Genomic DNA, 25,157 nt, shown 5'->3' with positions numbered 1-25,157 from the left:
TTTTCCAAAGAAAAGATAAGTTATATAGCAATAGGAGGAATTTTATATCAGTGTTCTTGACTATTTTATTTGTAAAAGCCCCAAACTGGAAAAAAATCCAAATGTCTATCAATAGATGATAGACAAATTGTGGTATGTACATGTAATGAAATGCTACTCAGCAATAAAAATAGATGATAGATAAACTGATGTAGATGAATCTCAAATTATGCTGAATAAGAGAAGCCATAGAAAATACAATATATTATCCCATACACATAAAACTTGAGGAATACAAAGCAATCTATTAAGATAAGACATTTTGCTGGAGGAATGGGAAAGTGGGGGGCAAGAAAGAAGGGTGACAAAGGGCAAAATTACCTAGAGAATGAGAATATTTTTGGAAGTAAAGGATGTGTATATTATCTTGATTATAATGGTGATTTCATAATTTCATGTTAAAATTCATCAAATTGCACACTTTAAATACATGTAATTTATTGCATGTCAGTTTTACCTCAAAACTATAAGAAATAATATATTCATCTTTTTTCACTTTCTAAGATACAAATAGTATTCTATAAATATTTTTCTCTACTTCATTTTTAAAAAATGTATTCCGGAAACCAGCTCTTAGCAGTATTTAAAATTATTTTCTTTCTTCTTTGGTTTATTCAACAACTTTCATTGATGACGGTTGTTTCAGCCTTTTGTGACCATCTTGTATTGTTATAATTAATGCTTGAATAACATAGTTTTGTAAATACAAGTTTTAAACATTTGTTGTTGTATTCCCAGTATCTTTAGAAATTAGGGCTGGTGGACTATAGCTCAGCAGTAGAGCACTTGCCCAAGATACCCTTCCCCAGCACTGAAAAAGTTAAAAAAAAAAGTGGGATTGTTGAGTTAATAGGTAAATATATAAGCAGTTTTGGGAGATGTTGCCAAATCTCATTCATAAGGGTTGTATCATTTTGTATACTTATTAGCAGTGTCTGAGAATTTGTATTCCCCCACATTCTCTCACCTACTGAGTATGTTGTCAAACGTTTGGATCTTGCCAATGCAAGTGAGAAATGGTGTCTTGGTGTGGTTTAATTTGTATTTTGTTCATTATGAGCTAAGCAGAGCATGTTTCCATATGTTATAGCTATTTACATTTCTTTTCCTGAGATCTGTTTATTTCTTCAGCCCATTTTTGTATAGGTTTGCTGGCCATTTTATTTATAATGTTCTTTATATTTCAGGAACATGATTCTTTGGACAATAATATGTTGCATATATTTTTTCTCAGTTTGTCATTGTCAAACTGCGTGTGTGTGTGTGTGTGTGTGTGTGTGTGTGTGTGTGTGTGTGTAGCAGGTTTAGATACAGCCAGGAAAGATTTTTTCAATGAGGCAGGTTTTGCCCACTCATAATACATAGAAAATTTCACTTAATATTTTCTAGTACTTGTTTATTTTCTATTTTTACATTCATGTTTCTTATCCATTTGTAGTTTATCTTTTGAATAAGTAGAGAAAAATCCAATTTTATAATTTTCCATGTGGTAACGCTACTTATTAGAAAGTCTATTTTCCCCAAACTAACTTTTATTGTACCCCAAATGTCCAGTTGGTTCTGTTTCTGGATTCTCTATTCTGTCCCACAATCTCTATGTATTCCTGGGCTTGGACGAGGGTACATGAATTAATTATATAGTCTGCCCTCCCTGTACCCTTCATTGCTCTTCTTTTTCAGTGCTTTCCTGCTTATTCTTGTTCTTTTGAATTGACTATATTCAACTTGACGACAGATTTTTAAAGATCCACAGATGTTCATTTCCTCCCCAAGTTAAATGTCCCCAGTTTCTTCAATTTTTAGCACGTGCTTTTCGGGCTATTCATGATTCTGTTCTTTTCCACAAGTCATGCAACCCTAAAATGTGGCATCCAGAAATGAAGCCACCGGCGTGGGGTGATAATGACATGATTCCTTAGGGTTAGGCTTTTTTAAAAAGAGTGTCATCCACAATTGGAGAAAGTAACAGGACTAGAGTGAGCAGGGAAGGAAAGCCCAGTCCGAGCAGTAGTCTTTTAGAAGGGAGCAGGAGAAGCTTCTCCTCTTCTGTCTGCACTTTTGGGGCAGGTAGGTACCTGGTGTCTCAACACGTTGACAAAAGGGTTTTGCTCTGGGAGGGGCTGGGAGGCCTGACTTTCTCCTTTTTCCTAGTCTCTGCCTATAATCCCCTTCTGCTAGTTTCCCTGGCTTCCTCCAGGGCCTTCTAAATCGCCGGTCCTCTCCCAGTTCCGGGGACAGGTGAGCCTCTTTCCTTCTGGAGTCCTTTTATTTGGACTCTTCCGCTTGGCTCTACTGGCGCTGTCCCCCGCCGGGCTCCGCAGTTGGTTCTTCCCGCTCGCCGCCCCTCAGCATCCTCTGTCTGCTCACTGCAGTCCACCCAGGGGCTTCCTCTGATGATGGGTTTTACGTGCCTTGGGCGGAAAGCGCCTGTGGTGGAGGAAGGCAAAGTTCACTCCCAGTACCCGCCCCCTGCGCTGGGTCCTACTGAAGTAGGAAACGGTGAAAGAGAGGATCCTGTGCTTTTCTGCAGGGAAGCGTCGCTTCCACTCAGCCGTCCCTACACCATGGACTCAGTACCTGCCACTGTGCCTTCTGTCACTGTTTCCCTGGGGGACCCAGAGCTCCTGGGACCCCTGTCGGGTGGCTGAGTTCTGGCGGAGTGGGTGCACTGACTGTCGTGGCGACGGAGAAATGGAGTGTGTCAGGCCCAAGGCAGGCAGGACGTGACTGTATGGTTAAGCAAGGCCGGTGAGAGTGTACTTGAGCTTTCCCCACTTGCACTTTTTTTTTGACGGAATAGAGGTGACAACCTCATGGTATGTTCTGAAATGCAGCCAACAATCCAAACAGCTAATGTTACTACGGGTCTTTTCCCTAAGGAGACTGCTGGGGAATTGGGCCCAAGTGACAGTTATCTCCTATTAGGTGTAGAGGGCGGTGAAAACAGGGAAGAGTAGGCAGGTGTTTACTGCACTGCCTTTGAGCAACCATTTAAAATTAGGCTCTGAATTTTATAGAAGGATGTTAAATTCAGAGAAGTTTATCTAAGCCAGTTTTCAAGAGTTGTCTGAAATTACATGTCACGTATCTGTATATAAGAGTGGAATGGAAGTAAGATTTAAAATCTTATACATATATCGTCATTGTTTTTATTTGTTGCCATAAAATTAATTAGTTCTTTCATATATTTAAGTTTTGTCTTAAATGAATATTTTAAATTATAAAAACCAGGTTATCTAAGAGAAAAGAATGATCCAGAGGGATTCTAGCCAGGTGTTAGACAATGTGATGATATAGGGCCTGTTACAAACTGGAAATGTATGCTCAATTTAAAGTATTTAGATTCGGGCTGGGGTTGTGGTTCAGTAGAGCGCTTGCCTAGCATACATGAGGCACTGGGTTCGATCCTCAGCACCATATAAAAACAAAACAATGTGTCCACCCTAAAACTAAAGATACATAAATAAATATTTTTAAAAAGTATTTAGATTCATTATACTTGAAAACACTGGAAGCGAACAAAAAATATGAGACTGCCAGTATCCTCTCTCTTGAAGAAGCTAATTGGAAAATATTGAGGAGGTGGATTTCTGATGAGGAATTTGGTTTAGAATTGCTATGATTCTTTGTGACTGTTTTGTTATAAATTTAAGGTTTCCCATTTCTTCTAATTTGTCTGTTTAAGCTGTTTACTACATTGCCTGATGATGATACTCAGCCTGGGCCTGATTTTTATGGACTACCATGGAAGCCTGTAGTATTCACTGTTTTCTTTGGGATTGTATCCTTTGTCATTTTCTTTTGGAGAACTGCTCTTGTGAGTAAATTAACTTACTTATACCTTAGCACATAAGTACAAGGATTATTTTATATAGTCACTGCCCCCCCTTTTTTTCTTTTTCAATTGCTAAAACACAAAATAGTGGTTTAAGTCAAACTAACATTATAAAATAATTTAGTGTGGGTGCAGTTGGTAGAACTGGTAATTCTTACAGCCATCCTGACCAGTAGTTTCATATGTATCAGAAGTCTTAAAAGTGGGATAAAAGATGGGATAGGTTAGATAAATATCCTTTTATGTAGCATATATGTCTAGTAATCTATCTTAAAGAAATAACTATGCTTTGAAGATTTTGGTAATGTTTTTCAATGGAACAGTGTATTAGATTGAAGACTTAGCACAACATAATTCATTTAGGGGTTATTGTATGTTCGATTAGTGGAATAGTAGGCAGATTTATTTATTTCAAAGCTTTGAGGTACAGAAAATGCTCACAATTAAATGTGAAGTGGGAAAAAAAAGCAGAAACTAAGATTTAAATGTTGATGAACTGTATGTTAATATAAACATACAAACAGGGGGAAATGCTGCAAAGAAATATAGTAAAATGAGAAAAAGGAGATGATATAATTTTTCCAGTCTTTTATATAAATTTTTCCCAGATTTTATGATTTGATCATATGTACAGAAAATACCTTTTTATTTGGAAGTATAGATTATGTGTTGTCCAAAAATCCATTAAATGTTTGGTTCATTAAGGTTTTTTTTTTCTGAGCAGAATTAGTCTATCTCTGTGTATGTGTGTGTGTGTGTGTGTGTGTGTGTGTGTATATATATATATATATATATATACACACACACACATATATATACACGCGCTTATACATACTTATGTTTGTACTGTAGGTCATTCTGTTTCATAGTTGTTTAACATAATTGGAAGAAAATTATTTTAGGTAAATGGACTTTGCATATGAAAAGCCTAACAGTTAAAGAGGCCAAAAACATTGGATACAAATCTTTTCAAATCTGAGTGTTCTTTTTCTGATTTCTTAATTATTTCAGACATATCATTAAGATAAGTTTCCTTGTACAATTGAGTGTAAAATCTCTTAAAAAGTATTCCCTTCTTAAATAGAAGAATTGTTTGCCTGGATTCCTGTGAGGAATTTTCTAATCTCATTGAACTTTTTCTCAGCTAAAAGTAAAAAGGAAATAGAAGGATAAAGAGAAGGGAAAAACATGAAAACATTTTATATTTCTCTCTCTTGTTTCTTTCATTTCAAGAACCCTGGTACCTGTTTCTCTTTTCACTAGGTTATGTGGGATGTGGTTCCTAGCTTGTTGCTCCTCAGTTTCAGCATTTGACTTTAAAACTTTAGTCTCCCTACCTTAGATGACTGCTTTTATGCTACTTCCCATTTTCCTCTGTTGTCATTTTGAGTAAAAGGTTAGCAAGGCTATGACATTAAAGAAATGTTCATTTTTTTCTGTGTTGGAGTTTTCTGAATGCAATTTCCTGTTACGAAGATCCCCTGGATGATCCGTGGACACATCTGAATATCCCATCACCATTTATAACATTTGAAAGGACAAGTAATATGCTAAGTTACAAAGAAATTTAGTGATGTTTTAAAAAAATTTCTGCTTAGGTTTTATTATCAGGTAGTTTATTGCTGTTTTTTGGAAACGATTGTTTTTGTCCTTTCCAGAATATGTTAATTGTCATTTCTCTTATTGTTTGTGCATTTTCTTCAAGCAGTCTTTCCTTTCAGATTTCTTGCTATATATTTAGTGGTTTGCAGAAATAAGATGATGTAGCCTCTTAGTTTCTAAATTCAGCCAATAGCCAAATTTAAATTGGAGTTCTAAGATGTTTTCTGGTGAGTGAAAGTGGCATATCTTAGTACAAAGATTATGCATTTAATATTGTTTCCTCAGATTTCTTTTGAATAGTCATTGTTTCTAGACTTTATCCTGGTTATTTAGAATTGTCAAGTAAATGATTTTGAGTATACACACACACACACACACACACACACACACACACACACATACACATACACACATTTTTGCTGTGAAATAAGGTACATATCTTAGTGTTTTTATGTCAGAGGCTATTTATGAAATATCACTACCAATTAAATTTAAAAGGCTTGTTAACCTTTACTTATTTTTAATCCTATAAATTATTATCCTGAACCAGAATGTTATTAAATTCTCACTTGGTTATGATTCTGACTGTTGTTTTAGGAATGCTGTTTCTATTGAGCAGATGTTTGACATCAAATTTAATCTTTTTTCTCTCTTCTAGGTAAAAGATAGAGTATATCAAGGTAAATTTTTAGGTTTCTTAAACTTGTAATAACCCTTTGTATTGATGTTTGATGTGTGTTTTATGTATGTTAGAAGTAGATACAGTGACTTTTAATGTCTATTATCTTTTTTACCTCCTGAAAATTTTACTATTCCTAGGTTGCTAGCATGGATAATAGAGTAGATGATGATGGTTCCAACTCTGAGATAGGAGATAAAGAGGAGGAACAAATTGTGGATAGGGAGATGATGATAAGTTTTAATTTGGGGCAGATTAACTATGAATATTGATGTAATGCAGATGTATTACATTTGAAGAGTATTTCTATGCTAATTATTTAATCATGCATTAAGTAATTGAGTAGATAATTTGAAGAATGGTAATGTGAATCAGTATGTTTTCATTTCTGTTTTTCTTTGCAAAGAATTAAATGATTCCATTTTCGGAAAAGAAAGTGTTTTGAGAAGGGGGGGAATATCAAGCTACAACACTTTACTGTATTTTCCATCTGTGAAATAAGCTTAAATTGAAATATCATTTTGGATGGGAGGGGTTCCTGGGATTGAACTCTGGGGCACTCTACTGAGCCACATCACCAACCCCCTATATTTAGAGACCAAGTCTCACTTAGTTGCTTAGTGTCTCGCTCTTGCTGAGGCTGGCTTTGAACTTGGAATCCTTCTAGCTCAGCCTCCTGAGCCACTGGGATTACAGGTGTGCACCACTGCACCCAGCAAAATATCATTGTTCTTATATTTTTCTTAAATTCTAATAATTTTTATACTCTTATTGCTAATAAGCATAGATTGCTTTTTAAAAGCATAATAGTTATGCTAAGAAGTATTTCCTCATAGTACCATATAACATGTCTTTGCTTTTAGTAGATTGAGTAATTGAATTTCATTTAGTGATTGTAATAATCTTGTGTATTTCCCCCTTTTAGTCAATGAACAGCAAATTTCCAAAAAGGTGAACAATTTCATGAAAGAAAATGAAGAACTAATGCAGAAATTGTCAAATTATGAACAGAAGGTATAATTATTTATTTGTTTCTTTCTCCCTTGGTTCTAGCTTGAATCATTCCTACCTGTTTTAATTTAAAAATCATATTTTAAAATTTTTGTTTCATTATTTCCTACAAATCACCCAAATTCTAAACAGTCATATGTATTATGTACTGCTTTCTTCTGGAAAGGGTCACTTGTCTGGAAGTAACTTGTATGGTAGCACTATAATTTGTGTATCTTAATTCTGAATGCTTTATTTACATAGATGAAGGAATCAAAGAAACAGGTCCAAGAGACCATGAAACAAAATATGATTCTTTCTGATGAAGCAACTAATTATAAGGTAAAAATCCCTTCTTTGGGGGGAATTACATTCTAAACTCAAAAGTAAATGTAATGAGTGAGTAATCTTGACACCTTTTTTTCCAGGATAAAATGAAGCTTCTTGAAAAAGCTAAAGAACTTCTGGATGAGGGAGCTAAAAGTCTTCATGTTATGTTAGAATCTGAGAGAGAACAGAAAGCTAAGAATCAGGACTTGGTAAGAGTTTTGCTGCTAAGTATTACTGCAATTTGGCTTTTGAAATATTTTGTAAAATTGGTTAAGTTGAACTTAGTCCAGCTGTTAACTAAAGTAAGATTAGGAGTCAAGGAAGTTGAACCCACTTCTGCCCATTTTGTGGAACTTTTAAGTACTGATACAACAACTTAAAAAATTTTTACTTAAATATTTCATTTTCAATTTCTATAAGTTTCTGTAATTACATAAAAGTTGCAAAAGATGGTAGAGAGTGTGTTCTGAAATATCCTACCCCCAAGTAAGCTTGATCACCTAGCTGAGGTAGTATTTATCAGATTTCTCCACTGTAAAAATTCTTTCCAATCCTTTTCATATTGTATTCTTTGGAAGTTACCATGCACAGCCCACAGTTAAAGTATGAAGAGTTACAAGCTCAGGATGCAGCTCATGGTAGAGCACTTGCCTAGCATGCATGAGGCCCAGGATTCAATCCCAGGCATTGCAAACAAAGATTGCAGATTTATGTCCACTTCCTTAAGGAGCAAGTATCTTTATAATTTTTTTGGAATTCTTCTGTATGTGAGATTAGTCTATTCTTCCTTAAATTTTATCATTTTTTACTTCAGATAAGAAAATTTTAAAAATGATCTTGGGAAATTTTTTTCTCTATCACTAGAAAAAAAATTACTAATTTGAACTGGTTTACTTGAAACAGTAATTAATTAGTTAATTTTCTATGCTTTAAAACATTTTATTTACTTATTGCATTATGATTTTCTATACTTTGAACTTTTTTTTGGTTATCTCATAAACAGTAAGGTTGTGGATGCCATGAAATATTTATGACTTCATTTTCCCTCATCTCTTTCAGTTCTTGATTTTTTGCTTAGTCCAAAGCTGGATCCCCTGCATTTACCTGAAATGTAATGGGATGGCTTGACAAAAATTTTGTTGTGTTTATCTTTTTTAGTATATATATGTATGTGTAAGTACACACACACACACACACATATATCAGTATTTCTACTGAAATCCTAATGCATATTTTGTGTTCTGTTTTCACCTGGCAGATAATGGAAAATAAGAAATCTATAGAGAAGCTTAAAGATGTCATTTCAGTAAATACTTCTGAACTTTCAGAGGTAAAGCTGCCAACTATTGCTAACGGATATTAGTACTACATCTTAGTTTTGTTGTGGACCAAAAATTTGAGGTGTGCTAAAATGTGCAAAAAATGAGAACTATATGATGTCTTGTTTGGGAAAGTATAACTTTGTTTCTTCTTTGGAATTAATTCACTAACTGTAGTGTTTTTCATTAGCTTCAAATTCTCCTTACTGAAGCTAAGCTTCGTGAAGAGAAGGTGAAGTTGAAATGCTGTCAGCTTCAGAAAGAAAATACCATGCTTAAGAAGGAGAAAGAGCAGGTAAAGAAAATTTGATGTCATACATAATGTAAACTAGAGAAGTGAATATCATTATCTTGTATCTTTCTTGGATCTGTTTCTGAGGTAAGGAATTTTCATGTAGGACCTTTTCTAGATATGCAAAGTTTAAACAATGCTCCCCAAATTGAGTGCATATATATGGTCTCCATCTGTTTTGGATTTTTGGATTATTGCTTTCCTTATCAAATGTCAATCAGTTATTAACTTGCATAGCCTCAAAGAAACTTTTTAAACCAGAAAATTAAGTATTTTATGATCCTCTTTTGAATAGTTACTGATTCACCAGCCAAGGGAAGATTACATGATAAGGAATCTAAATTTAGGAGACAGTCATATGTGCCCAGCCATTCCTGCTGGAGATAAATTATTTGAATTGGCAGCAATTTTCTGGGGAATGCAATAAACAGGGTCAACTTCCTGATAGCTCTGATGTTCTTACTGCAGCTGTGAGAGTTGGGGCCACTCTGCCCTCTTCCTTAACCAAGGTCTCAACCCCCTCGATTGAGGCAGGCCACTGAGGAGTATGGCTCTCTATTTCTTTGTCTAAGTCTTGTAGTTCTGATGTATCCAGTGCAGAAACCCCTCCCTAACCCATAGGAATTCATGTGTTTTGACTTTTCAGTTGCAGCAGGAAGTAAAAGACTGGAGTACATCACACGCTGAGCTCAGTGAACAAATGAAATCATTTGAGAAGACCCAGAAAGATTTACAAGTAGCTCTTAGTCAAAAAGATGATACTATTAATGTAAGTTTATACTCCAAATACATGTTTCATCTCATGAATTCTCCTGAAATCTTCTGAATTAAAATCGAGAGTCTTCCCAACCTTTTGCTTCTTTTCTAGGCTTTGACTAATCACATCAAACAGTTGAATCGGTTTCAATGTGAATCTGAATCTGAGGATCAAAGTCGAGATGAGTCAGATGAATTAACCAATGGAGAGTTAGCAGGTAAGATCAGTCTCAGGGAGGTTGAATCCTTTTTTGCTTTCCTGTCTTTAATTAAGTATACAGATGCCACTTTTCAGCTGGCTTAATTTCTTAAGCTTCAGGGTTGTAGACACATATCACTGGATCTATAGATATGTCTGTTGCATTGGCAGAGGTGGGTTGTTGGGGTATAATGTAGCAATAGGTATGTGAAGAACACTGACTTTTTCTATCCTATTGAAAACTAGTAAGTACACTGCAGCTACAATAGTCATATCCTATACCTCTAAGTATTGAACATTGTACAGTAAGAGAAATTTATTTCTTAACTTATGCAGATGATACTTGATTTTGATACTCATCATCTCTATGGCTCTGTGGTTTTAAGGTCCACAGTCAGTCCGGAGGCAGTTGGAACCATAAACTAAGGCTGTGAGAACAGAGGCTAGAGACTATCAGAAAGCTAGAGAGGGAGTGTAACAGTGTTTACTGATGAGGAAAATATTTCCAGATGTTTTCTCCCAAGTTGGATATTGCTTACATAGCAAGTATTTCAAACCACACCTGGTAGTAGATTCAGGGAGAAAATAGAGGATTGAATCTTTCTAAACAAGACACTTATTGCCCAGGTGAGGATAGATCTGAGAGAGAAGAAAAGCTTTTATCTTACAAGAATAGCATAGATAACATTTTAGTTGTGCAAACTAGAAATTCACCTTTTTTTTTTAAGACAGACACAGTACTTTTATTTATTTTTATGCTGAGGATCAAACTCAGTGCCTCACACATGCTAGGTGAGCACTCTACCACTGAGCCACAACCCCAGTCTGAAATTCACCTCTCTCTCTTTTTTTTTTTTAAATCTAAGCTTGCAATTCTCTTAAAAGTCATTAGTCTAATCAATATAATTATTTAATTGGTTTTTTTCTTCCAGTGTTTGAACACAATCATTCTTTAGTTTAGGGAAGTTAGGAGAATATAGAGTTAAAAGTAAGGAAAGAAAAAGCTAAAGTCTTTTGTTTTTTAGGTGATCAGAACGAGAAGATCAAAGATCAAATTAAGCAGATGATGGATGTCTCTCAGGTATAGTTCTTTGTAAGAGTCCCATAGTACCTGTGAATTCTTCCTGTGCCTCACTTTTAAGAATACCTCTCTTTTCTGCAATTTTTAGACAAAAACTACAATATCAGTAGTTGAAGAGGATCTAAAACTTTTACAACTTAAGCTAAGAGCCTCGATGTCCACAAAATGTAATCTAGAAGGTGGGTTCTTCTTGAGAAGAAATTGCCATGTTGGAAAGACTTAAAAATTTATTGGAAAGATAAAGAATGGCTTCTTGCTTTCATGCTTCTTACTTTTCTTGGCACTACTCCCTCAAACAAGTTCTTAAGTCCTTGTACACATATAGAGATAAGCTGTTTTATCCTTTACAGACCAAATAAAGAAATTAGAAAGTGACTGCAATTCACTACGGTCTTCTAAAGTTGGACTGGAAGAGGAATGCAAAACTCTTAGGCAGAAAGTGGAGATTTTAAATGAACTCTACCAGCAAAATGAGATGGCACTAAAAAAGTAAGATTTCCATTGTTTGTTATTGTTATCATTGTGTGAACTAACAGATAATTTTATCTAGTAGAGATTTGTTTTTTTTCCTTTGTGTTTTATTTCCTATAAGTTGCATTTTTCTTTCCATCATCAGTCTTAAGAGTCCTGAGGTAGTTGGAACCATAAACTAAGGCTGTGAGGACATCGTAATCAATTGTCAAATTCATATGAAGGCAAGAAGTGGTAAACTGGTATTAACAGTCACTGATGTGGAAATACCTCTCAAAGATCTAGACCCTTTCTATGATCCCACTATTTATTTTAATTTTCTTTCATTGTGATCAGTTATGTAATTCTAATATTTTGAACTTGTATCTCTAACTCTGGACCTTTAAAAATACTGAGTGTTTTGGAATGACATGTTTTAGTAGAATAAAAACTTCAAAAAGGAATAATATTTACTTATTGATGGTACAAGTTTTGGACTTGAGTATCTCAGATGTTCACACTAAAAATTGAACTGTGGCAAGGATTTTAGGAGTTATGATTACAGAAGTACTTGTTTGTAGTATATATTTATATATTAATCTTCTCAGTGTGGAGCTAGTTATTTTTTGGAAGTTCATTTGAAGTTCTTAATCCACAAAAAATACTTGAATTCTCTAAAAATAGGTTTTTTTGTGTCAGATTTTATTTGTTTGCACCTGATTTATTAACAAGATATATATATATATATATATATATATATATATATATATATATATATATATATATATATCTTGTTAAAGCAAAGACAGACCTTCTTATAGACCTAACTATTTTTAGGTATTTTGACTTCTGTTGCCTAATTAATGCATTAAATATTGAAACCTTTCCATTAACTTTTCTAAAATTCTGTGATCTCCAAGCGACCTTTATAGAATCTCAAATTTTTGTTCAGGCCAGTTCTAAGTGCCTGGCCTGTTTCAAAGAAACATTTCTCATTTTATCACTTTTTTTTCAAAAGAACACTTGTTTTCTCTGTCCCTACTAGTAATATGAATGACCTAAATGGCAATTAATTTTCTTTGTAATGCAGTTAAATTGTAGCACTATTTTCCTCAACTTCTCCAAAATTCATTCAGTCATCATCTGTGGTTTGTACTCTTTTTTTCTCATCCCCAGGTACTATGTTAGTTCATGCCTGTGTCATCTTTTCTGTTTCTAACCTAGGTCATCTGTCTTCATTCTCCATTATTTATATTTTTATATAATTTATTTCAAATTCTTAGTAATTTTCTCTATAGCCGCTTGAGTGGACTTTCTAAAATATAAGTCTCTCCATGTCAATATGTGCCTGTGGTTTATGAAGAATTTGCTTTCTATTTGATGACCTGTTCTTTTTTTCTTCCTTGTATCTTTTTAATAGTTTAAATATTTTTAATTATTTTCCTCATCACCTGTATAAGCTTGATGTAATCATAAATTATAATGGAATTATAATTATATAATTATAATTTTATTCATCTTCTCATAATTTAAAGGCCTTGGTATATATTCTGGATTTAATAAAAACCTGACATAGATTAATAAGTTTATTACTTGTTTTTATGGGCTTTAAGTAGCTCCTGAATCAGATAACTGTTGTGGCATCGTATGTTAGTACTTCATATACTGTGAACTCCACAAGACATTCATTCAATTTATACACATATTTAAAGTTTCTGTAGTTCTGCATTCTACACTGTTGGTTTCTTAGTTGAAATTATTTTCATTCTATTTGAACATTGTCCTTTAATGATAGATTTGATTAGTGTATCAAAGTAGTACAAGGATAAACAGAGAATAGTATTTTATCCACTAAATATTGCTACCTTTATAATCTGTATTAGGTTGACATGAACTTCATGATTAGAGTTAAAACCAGTTTCCATTTTTAAAGGATCTTTCTTTTGGCTACTGAATTTTGACTGTTACTTAGTTTTAGCAATTTGAAAATATCCAATTAATTACCATCTGTTTTAATTTTTTTTCTTTAAGGAGTCCATTATCATTGTTGTTTGGTCTTATCTCCCTCCCCTAGTTCCTGTAGTCATTTCTCTTTTTTTAACCGTTGTATTGGGAAGTGCCTAGGTGTAGTTTTCCCCACCCCACCCACTTTTTCCTCTTGCAGTTATGTTGCTTGGGACCATTAAACATTTCTTGAATTTTCGAGTCTTTTTCTAAATGTTGATTTTACCTCATTCTCTCTTCTGATTATAATAATGCATATTAGAATTTGATTTCCCCTGCCTCCTACATTCTGGATTTACTTCTTCTGGATATTTTCTTCTGACCTGTCTTAAAAGCGGTAGGATTTATTTTACTTCCCAAATCTGTTGTTAAAATCATTCATTGAGTTTAGGATTTTAAAAAGTTCAGGGTTTAAAATATTATTTTAGTTGTAGATGGACATAATATTTTATTTTATTTTTTATAGGATTTTTTTAAGAGAGAGAGAAAGATAATTTTAATATTTATTTTTTAGTTTTTGGCGGACACAACATCTTTGTTTGTATGTGGTGCTGAGGATTGAACCCGGGCTGCACACATGCCAGACGAGCGCCTTACTGCTTGAGCCACATCCCCAGCCCGACACAATATTTTATTTATTTTATGTGGTGTTGAGGACTGATCCCAGTGCCCCACACATGTGGGGCACGTACTTCACCACTGAGCCACAACCCCAGTCCTATTTCAGTACTACAGCTCAAACCCAGGACCTTGAGCCATGTGCTCTACTATTGAGCTACCTCCCCAGACTCCTTGCTCTTTCTCATAAGGGACTAGTGTCTTACTACTTTCCAAGCTATCTTTAATCTCATCATTCTGCCTCTGCCTCCAAGTATCTTCGACTGTATGTAGGTCACCACACCCAACTATTTCTTGGTTTTATAGTTTCTAATCCTTTGACAAAATTCATAATCTTTTTTTTCCTCTTTTGTGGTGCTGGGGTTTGAACTCAGAGCCTTGTGCATGCAAGGCAGCACTCTACCAACTAAACTATATTCCCAGACCTGAAATTCATAATCTTGACTTTACTTTTTTGACTATATAAAGCACAGTGATTTTAAAACATGTGCGGTTAACCCCATTAGGTGGTTTCCTTTTCTGTGGGATTTTTTCTCACAGAATTTTGTCTTATGGAGTGCCTGGTCAGTTTTGATTGGCTAACATTGTTGTGATAATTATACATGAAATTTGAGGACTAAGATGAAGTTATCTTCTTATAGAAAAGTGTTGAGGTTACTTGAGTAAGATTGTCACTTCAAACTTAGTCAGCAATTAAGATAATTCAAAAATGACTTGTCTTTTCAATGTTTCAGTATTGTTCCTTTTGGATTTTTTGCCTGTTCATCACTTAAGTGTGCAGTACTTTCTAATCTAAACTCAAAGGCTAGGGCTTTTATTAAGGGTCCCTTTATTTGTAGCCCCAAACACTTCTTTTTTCCTCTAAGCCCAGGAATTTGATGAAGGCTTAGTTCAGACTCATTATATCTTTGTGTTATCTTCAATATGTGGGTAAACCTAGGAGAAAAGTACCTTAAAGTGCCAGCTTTACTTGTAATTCTGAGATTCCTTTTTCTAATGGATCTTGGCCACATACATATATCTTCACTGCCTTTTTAGCTTGTATCCTTTCAAACACAATTTTATATTCTTATAAAGATGTTTTGATTGTTCTTAGTGCTCTCAGACTAACTCTTTGGTAATTGGAAACAAAATTCTCTCTGTCCTTCAAGATTCAGTTTTCTCCATATTCCTTCTTAAGCCAGTGGGGAAAATTATTATATTCCTTTAGGCGTCATTTATACCTGAAACAGTGAGCTCTTTTATTCTTTAGCATCTTACAAGGTAACTAGTATATTATAGCCACTCATAAAATACTTGCTGAAGAATTAAATGAGAAGCTATATAAGAATATATAATCCCCTTTTTCTATTTGGTATCAATAATCCTTTTTTACTATAGTTCTTCTGATTTATGGAAAATTAAGTTTCAAGTTAATCATCTTTTGAATTGGAACTATGGCTAAAGTAATACAAGGATAGCAGAAAATAGTATTTTAAAAATCATTAAATGTGGCTACCTTTGTCTCAGTAGATGAACATCTTGAGTTTCATGATCAGAGTTAAAACTTGTCAGTAGATAATACTCTGATCGTGGGTCAGTTTGGCTTCTTTTTCTGGTTGACAGACATTATCAAAACTCAGATTTGTCTTTTTGCTTAATTGCAATTCTTTTGAAATATATATCTAAAGTGTGAAAAATGTTCTGTGGCTAATTGCATAGCTAAAAGACATATTCTAGAAGATTTTTTTCTTTGATTGACTATATCTTTATTATGGTACCAGTCTTTGATTGAGAAAAGAGTTCCTCCATGACAAAGATATACTTAGTGTCCTACCCATGGCAGAAACGAGAAAAGAATTATCCCTTGCTTTATCCTAATATGTTTAATTATGTTAGGTTTATCAGTCCTGATCTTCCACATTGAAGTAAAGTGAGTTTTTATTATCTTACACACAGGAGACTTGCCCTTGGGGCACATGTTGTTTTCACATTTATTTTATTTACTGGTAAATAGAGAATTAAGAGGAAAAATTAGAAAATGTAAGTGATTTGCCAGAGTTTCATTTACGAAATTGCAGGTTTGAATTCCTATTTTATGTGCCTAAGCATTTTATAGAATTGTGGGAAGTGATATTCACAGAGAGAAACTTTTGATTTGATAACTCGCTTTATTTTAGGAAAGTGAGCCAAGAAGAATATGAGAGACTAGAAAAAGAGCAGCGGCTGTCAGCTGCAGATGAAAAGGTGGTTTCCACTGTACAGGAAGTTAAAAATTACAAGTGAGTTCAGTTTCTAAAGGAGGGTGTCAATGTCTAATAAACTAGTGGTGGCTTTCTTTTTTAATCTTTTTTTACATTATGTAGATAGAAGAAAATAGCATGGAAGTATAAATAACGAGAGGATATGAATACATTCAATTCACACAGGAGAAAAAATAAATTTCAACTTTACAAATGAAAAATGTTAACAAAAATTTACTTATACCCAATGGGCAAGATCATAGGGAACTTGGTCAATGCAAACAGTTCTGGGGGTTTTGTATGTTGTAGTAATTCTTTAAGAAATCAGTTTGCTGTGTGATGTATCAAGACCCACAAAAGTGTGGCATTTGATAGACCTTGGAAATCTTTTATGGATATAATTTGAAAAAAAGAAAAAAGTTTTAAGGATTAAGATATTTCTAGCAGAATTACTTGAGAACACACTGATGAACAGTTAAGGAAATTATAATTTATCATTCAGAATCTCTAGCAATTAAATGATAAAGAAGTTATTAGTATTGGGTCTTTATTTTATTTATTTATTTATTTATTTATTTTTGGTGCTTTACTACTAAGCTACATCCTTAGACCTTTTTTTTTTTTACTTTGAGACCGGGTCTCAGTTGCATAGGTTCCCACTTAATTGCTGAGACTGACCTCGAACTTGTGATCCTCCTGCCTCAGCTTCCCAGTCATTGGGATTACTGGCATGTGGCATTGCACCTGGCCTGTAGTATTAGTTTTGATCACACTGGATTCATATAACTATAGAAATGTTTTTCTTATGTATGATAAAGTCTTTAAAAGTATAGCTGATGGAATAAAGGGAAAATGGTCAGAAATGTTTCAAATGTTATTCAATTGTTGTAATTCTTAGGCGGAGAATTGAAGAGATGGAAGAAGCATTACAGAAAACCAAGCACTCGTTTAAAAACCAGGTAGTAATTAATACTGTCCTGTAGTTGCAGAATTTCTTGATATCTAATACAGACAATTATAGGCTATTATAATGAGTCCCTAAAAACATATTTTTTAATGTATTGTCTTTTTCAGATTGCTATGCATGAGAAGAAAGCTCATGATAATTGGGTAAGATTTTTTTCCCCTTTTCTTTATTTTGTGCATAGCCTACTGCTACTGAATTTGAATATTTTCTCTTTAATAGCTCAAAGCTCATTCTGCAGAAAGAGCTATAGCTGAAGAGAAAAGGGAAGTTGCTAATTTGAGACAGAAGTATGTGATTTTGGTATCTTCCTATATGTTTTATAGTGTTTTAAGGTTATGCTAGATATTATCTATGAAGGAATAGATTGCTGTTTCATAATTCAGTCCATTCTTTCTCAATATTCAAGACAATTGGAAATGACCCAAAAGATCACAGTGCATCAAGATGAACCCGGGATTGTAAAACCTATGCTGGGAAGACCAGATTTACAAAATCCTCCTCAGAGAGGTAGGGGGCACTTTGTAAAAGGAGCTATTTTATTTCTTGGTGCAGAATGTATGTAAATTACTTTTTATTTCTGTGTGTAATGGTTATGAAATAATCTGAATGATTTGCTAAAGCAGGAGGTGAGGGTTGGTGTCAGGGAGAAGGCTGCCTTAAAGTAGTAAGGTCTTTAGGTCCACTGAGCCGTAATGGCTCTTTTGGTCCATCCCCCATGAGTGGTGGAGAATGTTCCCCTCCACTGACAGCAGAGCCAGCTGGGAGACCTCCTTCTGCTACTCTTAATCAAAAAGATATGCCTAGAAACGGATTTGGTGAGCATTCACATGTTGCTTTATAGTAAACTGCTTCAAGGTTTTTTTTTTTCCCCTTTTGAATATTCTAATGAAAACATTGAATTTGGGCCTGTACAATATATAGAAGATAATTTCTTACTTTATCTTAGTGAATGTTTTCTGGAAAATCTGTTCTAGAATAGAAAACATTTTTTTTTTTTCCTGGAGGTCCCTGTATTGTTTTTTTCTTTTAAATTTTACACTGCGAAGTGTAAACCTTTATCTTTAAATTAAATCTCTATGGTGTTTCTTTCCCAAATATTATAAAAGTAGCCTTAAACTTTATGTAGCATACATATTTCCAACATGAAATACTGAATCTTATTTCAAATTCTAAATAGGACTGTAGTCTTGGTAAGATTGGAAGTCAGGTTATACAGACTAAAGAAAAGCCAGCCTACACATACTTTAAGTCTATAGCTTAAAGCTTAGGACCAGTACTTATTAATCTCCTGTTCTATCAACCCAAGGCAGTTCTTTATTTTACTTAAGTCTCTTCATAAATTGTGATTTATGTATTGGGCAACCCATTTAAAAAAATATTTTTAATTGTAGATGGACATGATATCTTTATTTATTTTTTAAATGTGTGCTGAGAATCAAACCCAGTGCCTCACACATGCTAGGCAAACACTCTACAACTGAGCTATGACACCAACCCCTGGGCAACCCATTTTTCATGTTGCTTTCTAGTTATTGTTGAACACTGACCTGTCCACCAGTGGTTTATTTCTTCTGAAAAATACATACAAGGGCTCTGATCTTTCTTTCCCAAGGTCAATGGATGGACCTTTACCTCGTACTGGTCTTCTGAGGCATCTGGGAAACCCGTTGCCTCTGGTAAAGGGACCAAGTAATTTCAAAGAATCTGTAATTGTGCATGGAGGATTTTTATTCTTTTCATGTTAGAATAGTCTGAATCAATTCTTTGATCTCTAACAGACTCAGGATGTGGTCCAGCTCACATGAACAGCAGCTCCAGAAGTTCTTCTCCAGCTAAGGTGACGAATGAGGGCAAGGTAAGTTCTGTAGTTACTGTGAATCATGTGGTCATGCAGGAACATGTAGCTTTCCTACAGTACTTGCTCTTTGCTTTATCCTTCTTTGTGTTCTATTTGTACTATCCCATTTGTTTTTTAAAAAGCAAACTGTTCCCCAAGAACCTGAGACCCCCTCAGTCTCCACCCTTACTTCTTTGACTGAGCATCCAGTTGGAGTAAGTACTTAGAGGTTGAGAACTGAATTGGGTTTTATTATGTGCATTTATGGGAAGGATATTCAGAGCATGACACTGATCTTGTTTGCTTCAAACTGCATGCAATATTGAGCTTACTTTTCTCTTTAACTTGGGAATGTTGCTTAAGTGTGTACAACTATAATGAACTACAGAATGTGAAAAGTTATCACTCTAACTTTATATGGTGTTTTGTGTTGAATGTTCTAAGGCAAAGTAAATTCATTATAAATTATATAATTCATCATTTTTATTTTTGTTTGGAAGAATGTTATTTAAGAATTCCTCCATTTGTGCAAACCCTATTTTGAGTGATTTGAATTAGATTGGTATCAGATTTTCTGTGAAACAATGATCATCTGAAATGACCTCTTGAGCCAGTCCCAAGAAATGGTCTCATTTGTTCACATAAGTGTATTCTCTTGTAACTGTGTTGCTATTATATCTAGTAGGTCTTCTGCAGCTCTATAATAAAATAAATTTTTAATTGTTTAGTTTCAAACCCACTACTCATAGGAAATGATAAATCAATATCTCAAATGGTGTACAGTAAATGAAAGTAAATATTAAAGGCTTGTCTTCCTAATTTGTGTATATAGCACTGTGATGGAAAATACTTCTTAAGTTCCAGTGTATATATATTCCAGGAACATACATCTCTGGAGAAATCTAAGGGCAGCTTAGATAAGACCCCAAACCCCTTTGTAGTAGAAGATTTAAAAGAGAGCAAAGACCCATTGTTAGAGAGGAATAGAGGTGGGAAAAGCATGGCTTGGAGGCAAACCTGGGATTGAGTTCTTTAATATGCAGTGTGGCCTTCAACAAATTATGATATCCCATTTGCTTTTGTTCACTCTTATTTAAAACAAGACAGTCTACTTAAAGATCTCAGAGGTTGAATAATATATGAAAGACTTACTGAAGATATAGTAGAATAGTAGCTATTATTACATGAGTAGAGAATGGATTTTTCATTTTATTCTGTTCATTCTTAATATGGAAGTAATGAGCTATTGTGATGAAAGGGAAGTGATGGGGATGGGGGGACTCCCTTTGAAATAGATTGTAGTGAATACAGCATGACATACTGGTCAGAAATTACCTCTGTTAATAACCCCTGCCAGTCCTCTTGCCTTTCCCTTTCCTGTGCAGATATAATCAGTAAAAAACTGCTCCCTCTTGTGGCATCCTTCCAACTTCTGTAAGCTGTCAGTGGGAATACACAGGAGGGGTGGGTAGAGTTTTGTTGCACTGATGGTGTTCTCTGGACAGGTTTTGGGTTTTAGCTTTTATAGGTATTGGTACTTTGTCTTAATACATAGGAATTTTAAAACTTTTAACTGCTTTCAAATCTTAAATTGCAGGTTCATATGGCTATGAAAGGGCCCCCTCCTTTCTCAGGGGTACCCTTCATGGGACCCCTGATGGGACGGCCTCCACCACCTCCCATTTGGTATGGACCGCCACTTCAGCTCGGTGGGCCTTTTGGGCCTCGGCCAATTCCTCCACCATTTGGTATGATGATCTGAACAGTAGTGATTGACTTATAAATCACATTCATCTTCCACTTCTATTGCTTGCTAAAACAGTTGGTTGCTATCTCAGGTCTTAACAATGAAAGGATAAAGCTGAGTACATTTTAACTTTTCCTCCAGTTTTCTGGGACATATGGGACACTACATAATCTTATACTGAGATAGGCAATAGCTATCTCTCATAGACAAGGATAAGGGGCTATATACAGAAAAGCCAGAAATATTACTTCTGCAGATGTTTGTTGAAAATCTGTTGATATGCACTGCAATAGATGGAAAGGTGGATGAGACGCATGCCATAACTTAAAATTTTGTCACAGATATGAAAATCCTATAACATAAAGTTTGTAATCACCCATAATGGAAGCATAAGCAGTAGGTTATAGAATATAGAAAAGGAAAAGTCAAACCCTCCTTACCTTGAAAAAAGTCAGAGGGAAGTGTTAAAGAGGATTTAACAGTGACCTAATAAATGTTCCTGGTTTAATTAGGTGGCTGTGGAAGGCCTTTTCCAGGAGGGCATGCGTGCACCTTGATTCTGATGGCATGTGTAAAGTCCATGCTGAAATACTTCATGAATTTTTAATGGATACAGTAATAGATAGTGAGATTTCCTTTTATCAAAATTTCTTTGATGTAGTAAAGTTCTTATTTCATAATCTATCATCTTGTCATGGTAATACTTCCAAATATAAATGGAGCTCTTGTGAGATAGAAATAATTCTGCAATTATATAGTAGGGAAAGAAAAAAGACAAGCCTGGAGCTAGGTAGAGCCATGTTAAATCCTTAATATGTTGCTTCATGGCTGGTTGGTCAAAGGCTATAACCTAAACTTGTTCCATCTCAGTTTGCCTCATCTGGCAAGTCAGGATGTTCACCAGCTGATGTTCTAGGCTTGGGAGAAATTAAAGACTATATTAACATACTTGAAATCACCCTAGTTCAGAAATTTCTGGTATTTACATAACTTCCTTTTTATTTTCCAGGTCCTGGTATGCGTCCACCAATAGGCTTCAGAGAATATGCACCAGGTGTTACACCTGGAAAATGGGATTTGCCTTTTGACCCTCGTGATTTTTTTCCAGGACCTGCACCAGCACCATTTAGACCTTTAGGCTCATTTGGCCCAAGAGAGTACTTCATTCCTGGTGCCCCATTACCACCTCCAACTCATGGTCCCCAAGACTATGGGCCACCACCTGCTGCAAAAGACTTAATGCCTTCAGGCTTTAAAGATGAAACTCCACCTAATTCTCAAGAGTGGTGAGGGCTGTTCACAGGCCTTAAAAAGAGGGCCCATAAAATTAACCTCTGACACTTAGTCAGAGTTAAAGGATTATTGGCTTCAAAATATAAAAGTTTATTTTAAATGGTTTATGTTTTCAGAATGAAGCTGCCTTGGTGCAGTATACATTTTGAGCCAAAATATTTTCCCCTAAATATCCCCCACTTAAGCTAGAGTATCCTTCCAATTTAAAAATGTGCAATAAGGAATACCTTTGTTTTAGTTAATGTAGCATATACAATTGCTAAATGATTTAGAATGTCATAATTATGGACATTTCCTGTGGAAATGCTTTAAGAACATGTATTTCCATTATCCTATTATTAGTGTATTCCAGTTGATAACAGAGAAATGGTGTTTTATAAGCTTGATTTTTTTTCTCTTTCAATATCTGGTCGCAGAGACTGTTGGGCTAAAAATGTTTACTCAAAGATCATAAACATCATTTTCCTTCTTGCTGAAGTTCTTTGTTGTAATAGTTCATAAAAATTGTTTATTAATATTTCCCAAGTGTCTGTTGATTCATTGGATCGTCATGAGATTTTGTGCCATTGGGGAAGCATGTAAACACACTCTCAGAACTGAAGATAGTGACTTGGCAGCATATTCCCTGTTGCTCACTGTTAAGGAGGCTGGACCTTGGTCAACTGTGGACTTCTACAGAGGATTTCTTTTACTTGTGAGAAGTCTTGTGGCTCTATTTTTGTAGCACATTCATGTACTTTTTTCTAACCACTGTCCATGTGAGAATGCTTTTCTGAGAATGAGTTTACATTAGTAGCAAGAGCTACTGCTTTTGCCATTATTGCATTGTAACAGTAAAATATAAGGTGGTATGTTGTGTCTATAAAAAATAAGGAAATTTCTTTTTAAAAATGTACACAACACACTCTTCTCTTTCCCATACCTTCCCACTGATTTTCAAGGAATATGATAAAAAAATTAGAAAAGTATAATCCTCTAAGAATGAATGAAACTCTAAGGCTTATAATGTCTTTACTCAGCAACTACGGGCTGAATTAAATTATTTTTTTTTGATAGATACTCAAACATATTTTATTTAAAAAACAATTAAAGCAAGTCCTGGATCTGTAACTACTGTCTTTAAAACAATGTTTCTAAGAACTAGCTCTCCAGAACTGTAATTTTAATTACCGCAATTTTAACAGTACATTTTAAGAGGTTTAAGATTTAAATAAAATTATAAGAGCCTGATACTTTTGTTTACTGCTAGACCATATTCTTCCATTCTTTTAAATTCTAGAAAGTAATAGGATTGTTGAAACCTAGAACATAACATATCATTGTTTTTTTATGTCCCCTAAGTATTCTCAAAATAGGGGCAAAAGCTTCAGTGTGAAACAAAATCTCTGTGAAACAAAATCTCTAAACTACTGAAGATAACTCAGAATAAAAATGAATTCTTCCTAAAGGACTCAAATTCTATCTACATAACCTCCATTTAATATTAGAAGCAGCAGCTGTGTGTAAGAGGAAAACCATATAATAGCTTATGCCATTTTTAACCATGTAAAATAAAATTTTAGTCACAAACACATTTTGAATGTATCTTTCAACCTCTACAGGACACAAGGCAATGCTGAAGTTACTTAACTTCTAATTTTAAAATAGCATTTAAATAAAGGTGATGTCAGCTAGGAAGATAGATTTTCAAGAAAAGGCAGATTTATTATTTTATTCAAAGCAACAGTAGTTTTCCCTCTAAAGCCTTTTTTGTATTTATTCTATTAGTAAGTTATAATGCATTCTACATAGTTTATCTGAGCAGTTCTGAACCCACCCATAGTTGCCTCTCCTTACATCCATCTGATTGATTGTACCACTTCTGTAGCAAAGCCCAAGGTAGCTGCCCATATACAGGTTGTGTAGAGAATACTGTCCCTTGATTCAAGTATACTTTTGTATCTCAAAAGTTTTAGAAGTCCTCTCCAGCAAGTTGTGTTTGAATTTAGTTACTAAAATCATTTCATTTGTGAAGCAGTAGTGTTTCAACCTGAAAGTATTATTGCTATAGTTGTAATTATTGTCCAGTAACTCATCTCCTCCCACACTAGAAAGTAAATTTAAACAACTAATTTGTGAGATACAGATTGCTTTGTGTTAACTGCTTCAAGATAAAATCACCTTTTTTTTGGGGGGGGAGGTTTGGTCATTCAGGTCTGAATTAAAGCTAAGCTGATGACAATGTTCAATTTAAGTTTGTTTAATGCTGATGAAAGACATTCATACAAAGCATCCTCTTTTTTTTTTTCATATAACCCCATTTTTTGGTGGAAGCTGGGGTTGTGGCTCAGTGGTAGAGTACTTGCCTAGCACAGGCAAGGCCCTGGGTTTAATCCTCAGCACCACATAAATAAATAGAGGTTAAAAAAAGCATTCTTATGTGAAGGATGCTAAATGTTTCTTCATATAAATTATCACTTTGAGGGGCTGGGGTTGCATGTGAGGCACTGGGTTTGATCCTCAGCACCACATATAAATATAAAGGTACTGTGTCCATCTACAACCAAAAAAAAAAGGTTTGTTTTTTTTTAAATCATCACTTTGATATACATGTTTTATAGTATGAGAGAACAGAAAGAACAATGTATCCGTTTTGCTACATTTTAATAGCAGATTTTAAGGGAGCAACATCAAACATCAGTAACATCAAACAAAAAGGTACTGAGTACTCCACAGGGTACAGACTGCTGCCAAGTACCTTGGAAAGTTTACATGACATGGAGAAGATGAGGCCCTTCTCTTGAGAAGTTTACAGTCTGGAAATTTTGACTACTCAGAGTTTCAGTTGAGTGAACATTTTATTAAGGCAAATTCTTCATTTCCTAGAACTACTGTAGACTGAACTATTTTTGCACTTG

The 25,157-nt window shown here is 34.6% G+C and overlaps 1 protein-coding gene across 6 annotated transcripts in view; it reads left to right on the top strand.

Moving 5' to 3' along the window:
• LOC144373603 (transport and Golgi organization protein 1 homolog) overlaps positions 1-22,780 on the top strand; it is a 48,113-nt gene extending 25,333 nt beyond the window's left edge. For 4 of the 6 annotated variants that reach the window (XM_078036629.1, XM_078036633.1, XM_078036632.1 and 1 more), the window contains 20 exons: positions 3,725-3,856; positions 6,135-6,156; positions 7,081-7,169; positions 7,410-7,487; positions 7,574-7,684; positions 8,734-8,805; positions 8,985-9,089; positions 9,733-9,855; positions 9,955-10,060; positions 11,067-11,122; positions 11,211-11,301; positions 11,473-11,611; positions 16,354-16,455; positions 17,315-17,375; positions 17,491-17,526; positions 17,603-17,670; positions 17,790-17,890; positions 19,162-19,238; positions 20,818-20,968; positions 21,977-22,780. In XM_078036629.1, the coding sequence (XP_077892755.1) occupies positions 3,725-3,856; positions 6,135-6,156; positions 7,081-7,169; positions 7,410-7,487; positions 7,574-7,684; positions 8,734-8,805; positions 8,985-9,089; positions 9,733-9,855; positions 9,955-10,060; positions 11,067-11,122; positions 11,211-11,301; positions 11,473-11,611; positions 16,354-16,455; positions 17,315-17,375; positions 17,491-17,526; positions 17,603-17,670; positions 17,790-17,890; positions 19,162-19,238; positions 20,818-20,968; positions 21,977-22,257 (2,001 nt within the window). In that variant the 3' untranslated portion in view covers positions 22,258-22,780. The remainder of the gene's footprint in view (positions 1-3,724; positions 3,857-6,134; positions 6,157-7,080; positions 7,170-7,409; positions 7,488-7,573; positions 7,685-8,733; positions 8,806-8,984; positions 9,090-9,732; positions 9,856-9,954; positions 10,061-11,066; positions 11,123-11,210; positions 11,302-11,472; positions 11,612-16,353; positions 16,456-17,314; positions 17,376-17,490; positions 17,527-17,602; positions 17,671-17,789; positions 17,891-19,161; positions 19,239-20,817; positions 20,969-21,976) is intronic. The other 2 variants (XM_078036631.1, XM_078036630.1) reach the window with 2 other exon arrangements.
• Positions 22,781-25,157: the final 2,377 nt, after the last annotated feature.

This window comes from Ictidomys tridecemlineatus, unplaced genomic scaffold (assembly GCF_052094955.1).
Source record: "Ictidomys tridecemlineatus isolate mIctTri1 unplaced genomic scaffold, mIctTri1.hap1 Scaffold_443, whole genome shotgun sequence".
NCBI classification, from domain to species: Eukaryota; Metazoa; Chordata; class Mammalia; order Rodentia; family Sciuridae; genus Ictidomys; species Ictidomys tridecemlineatus.
This window is presented reverse-complemented; position numbering and strand designations above follow the sequence as displayed.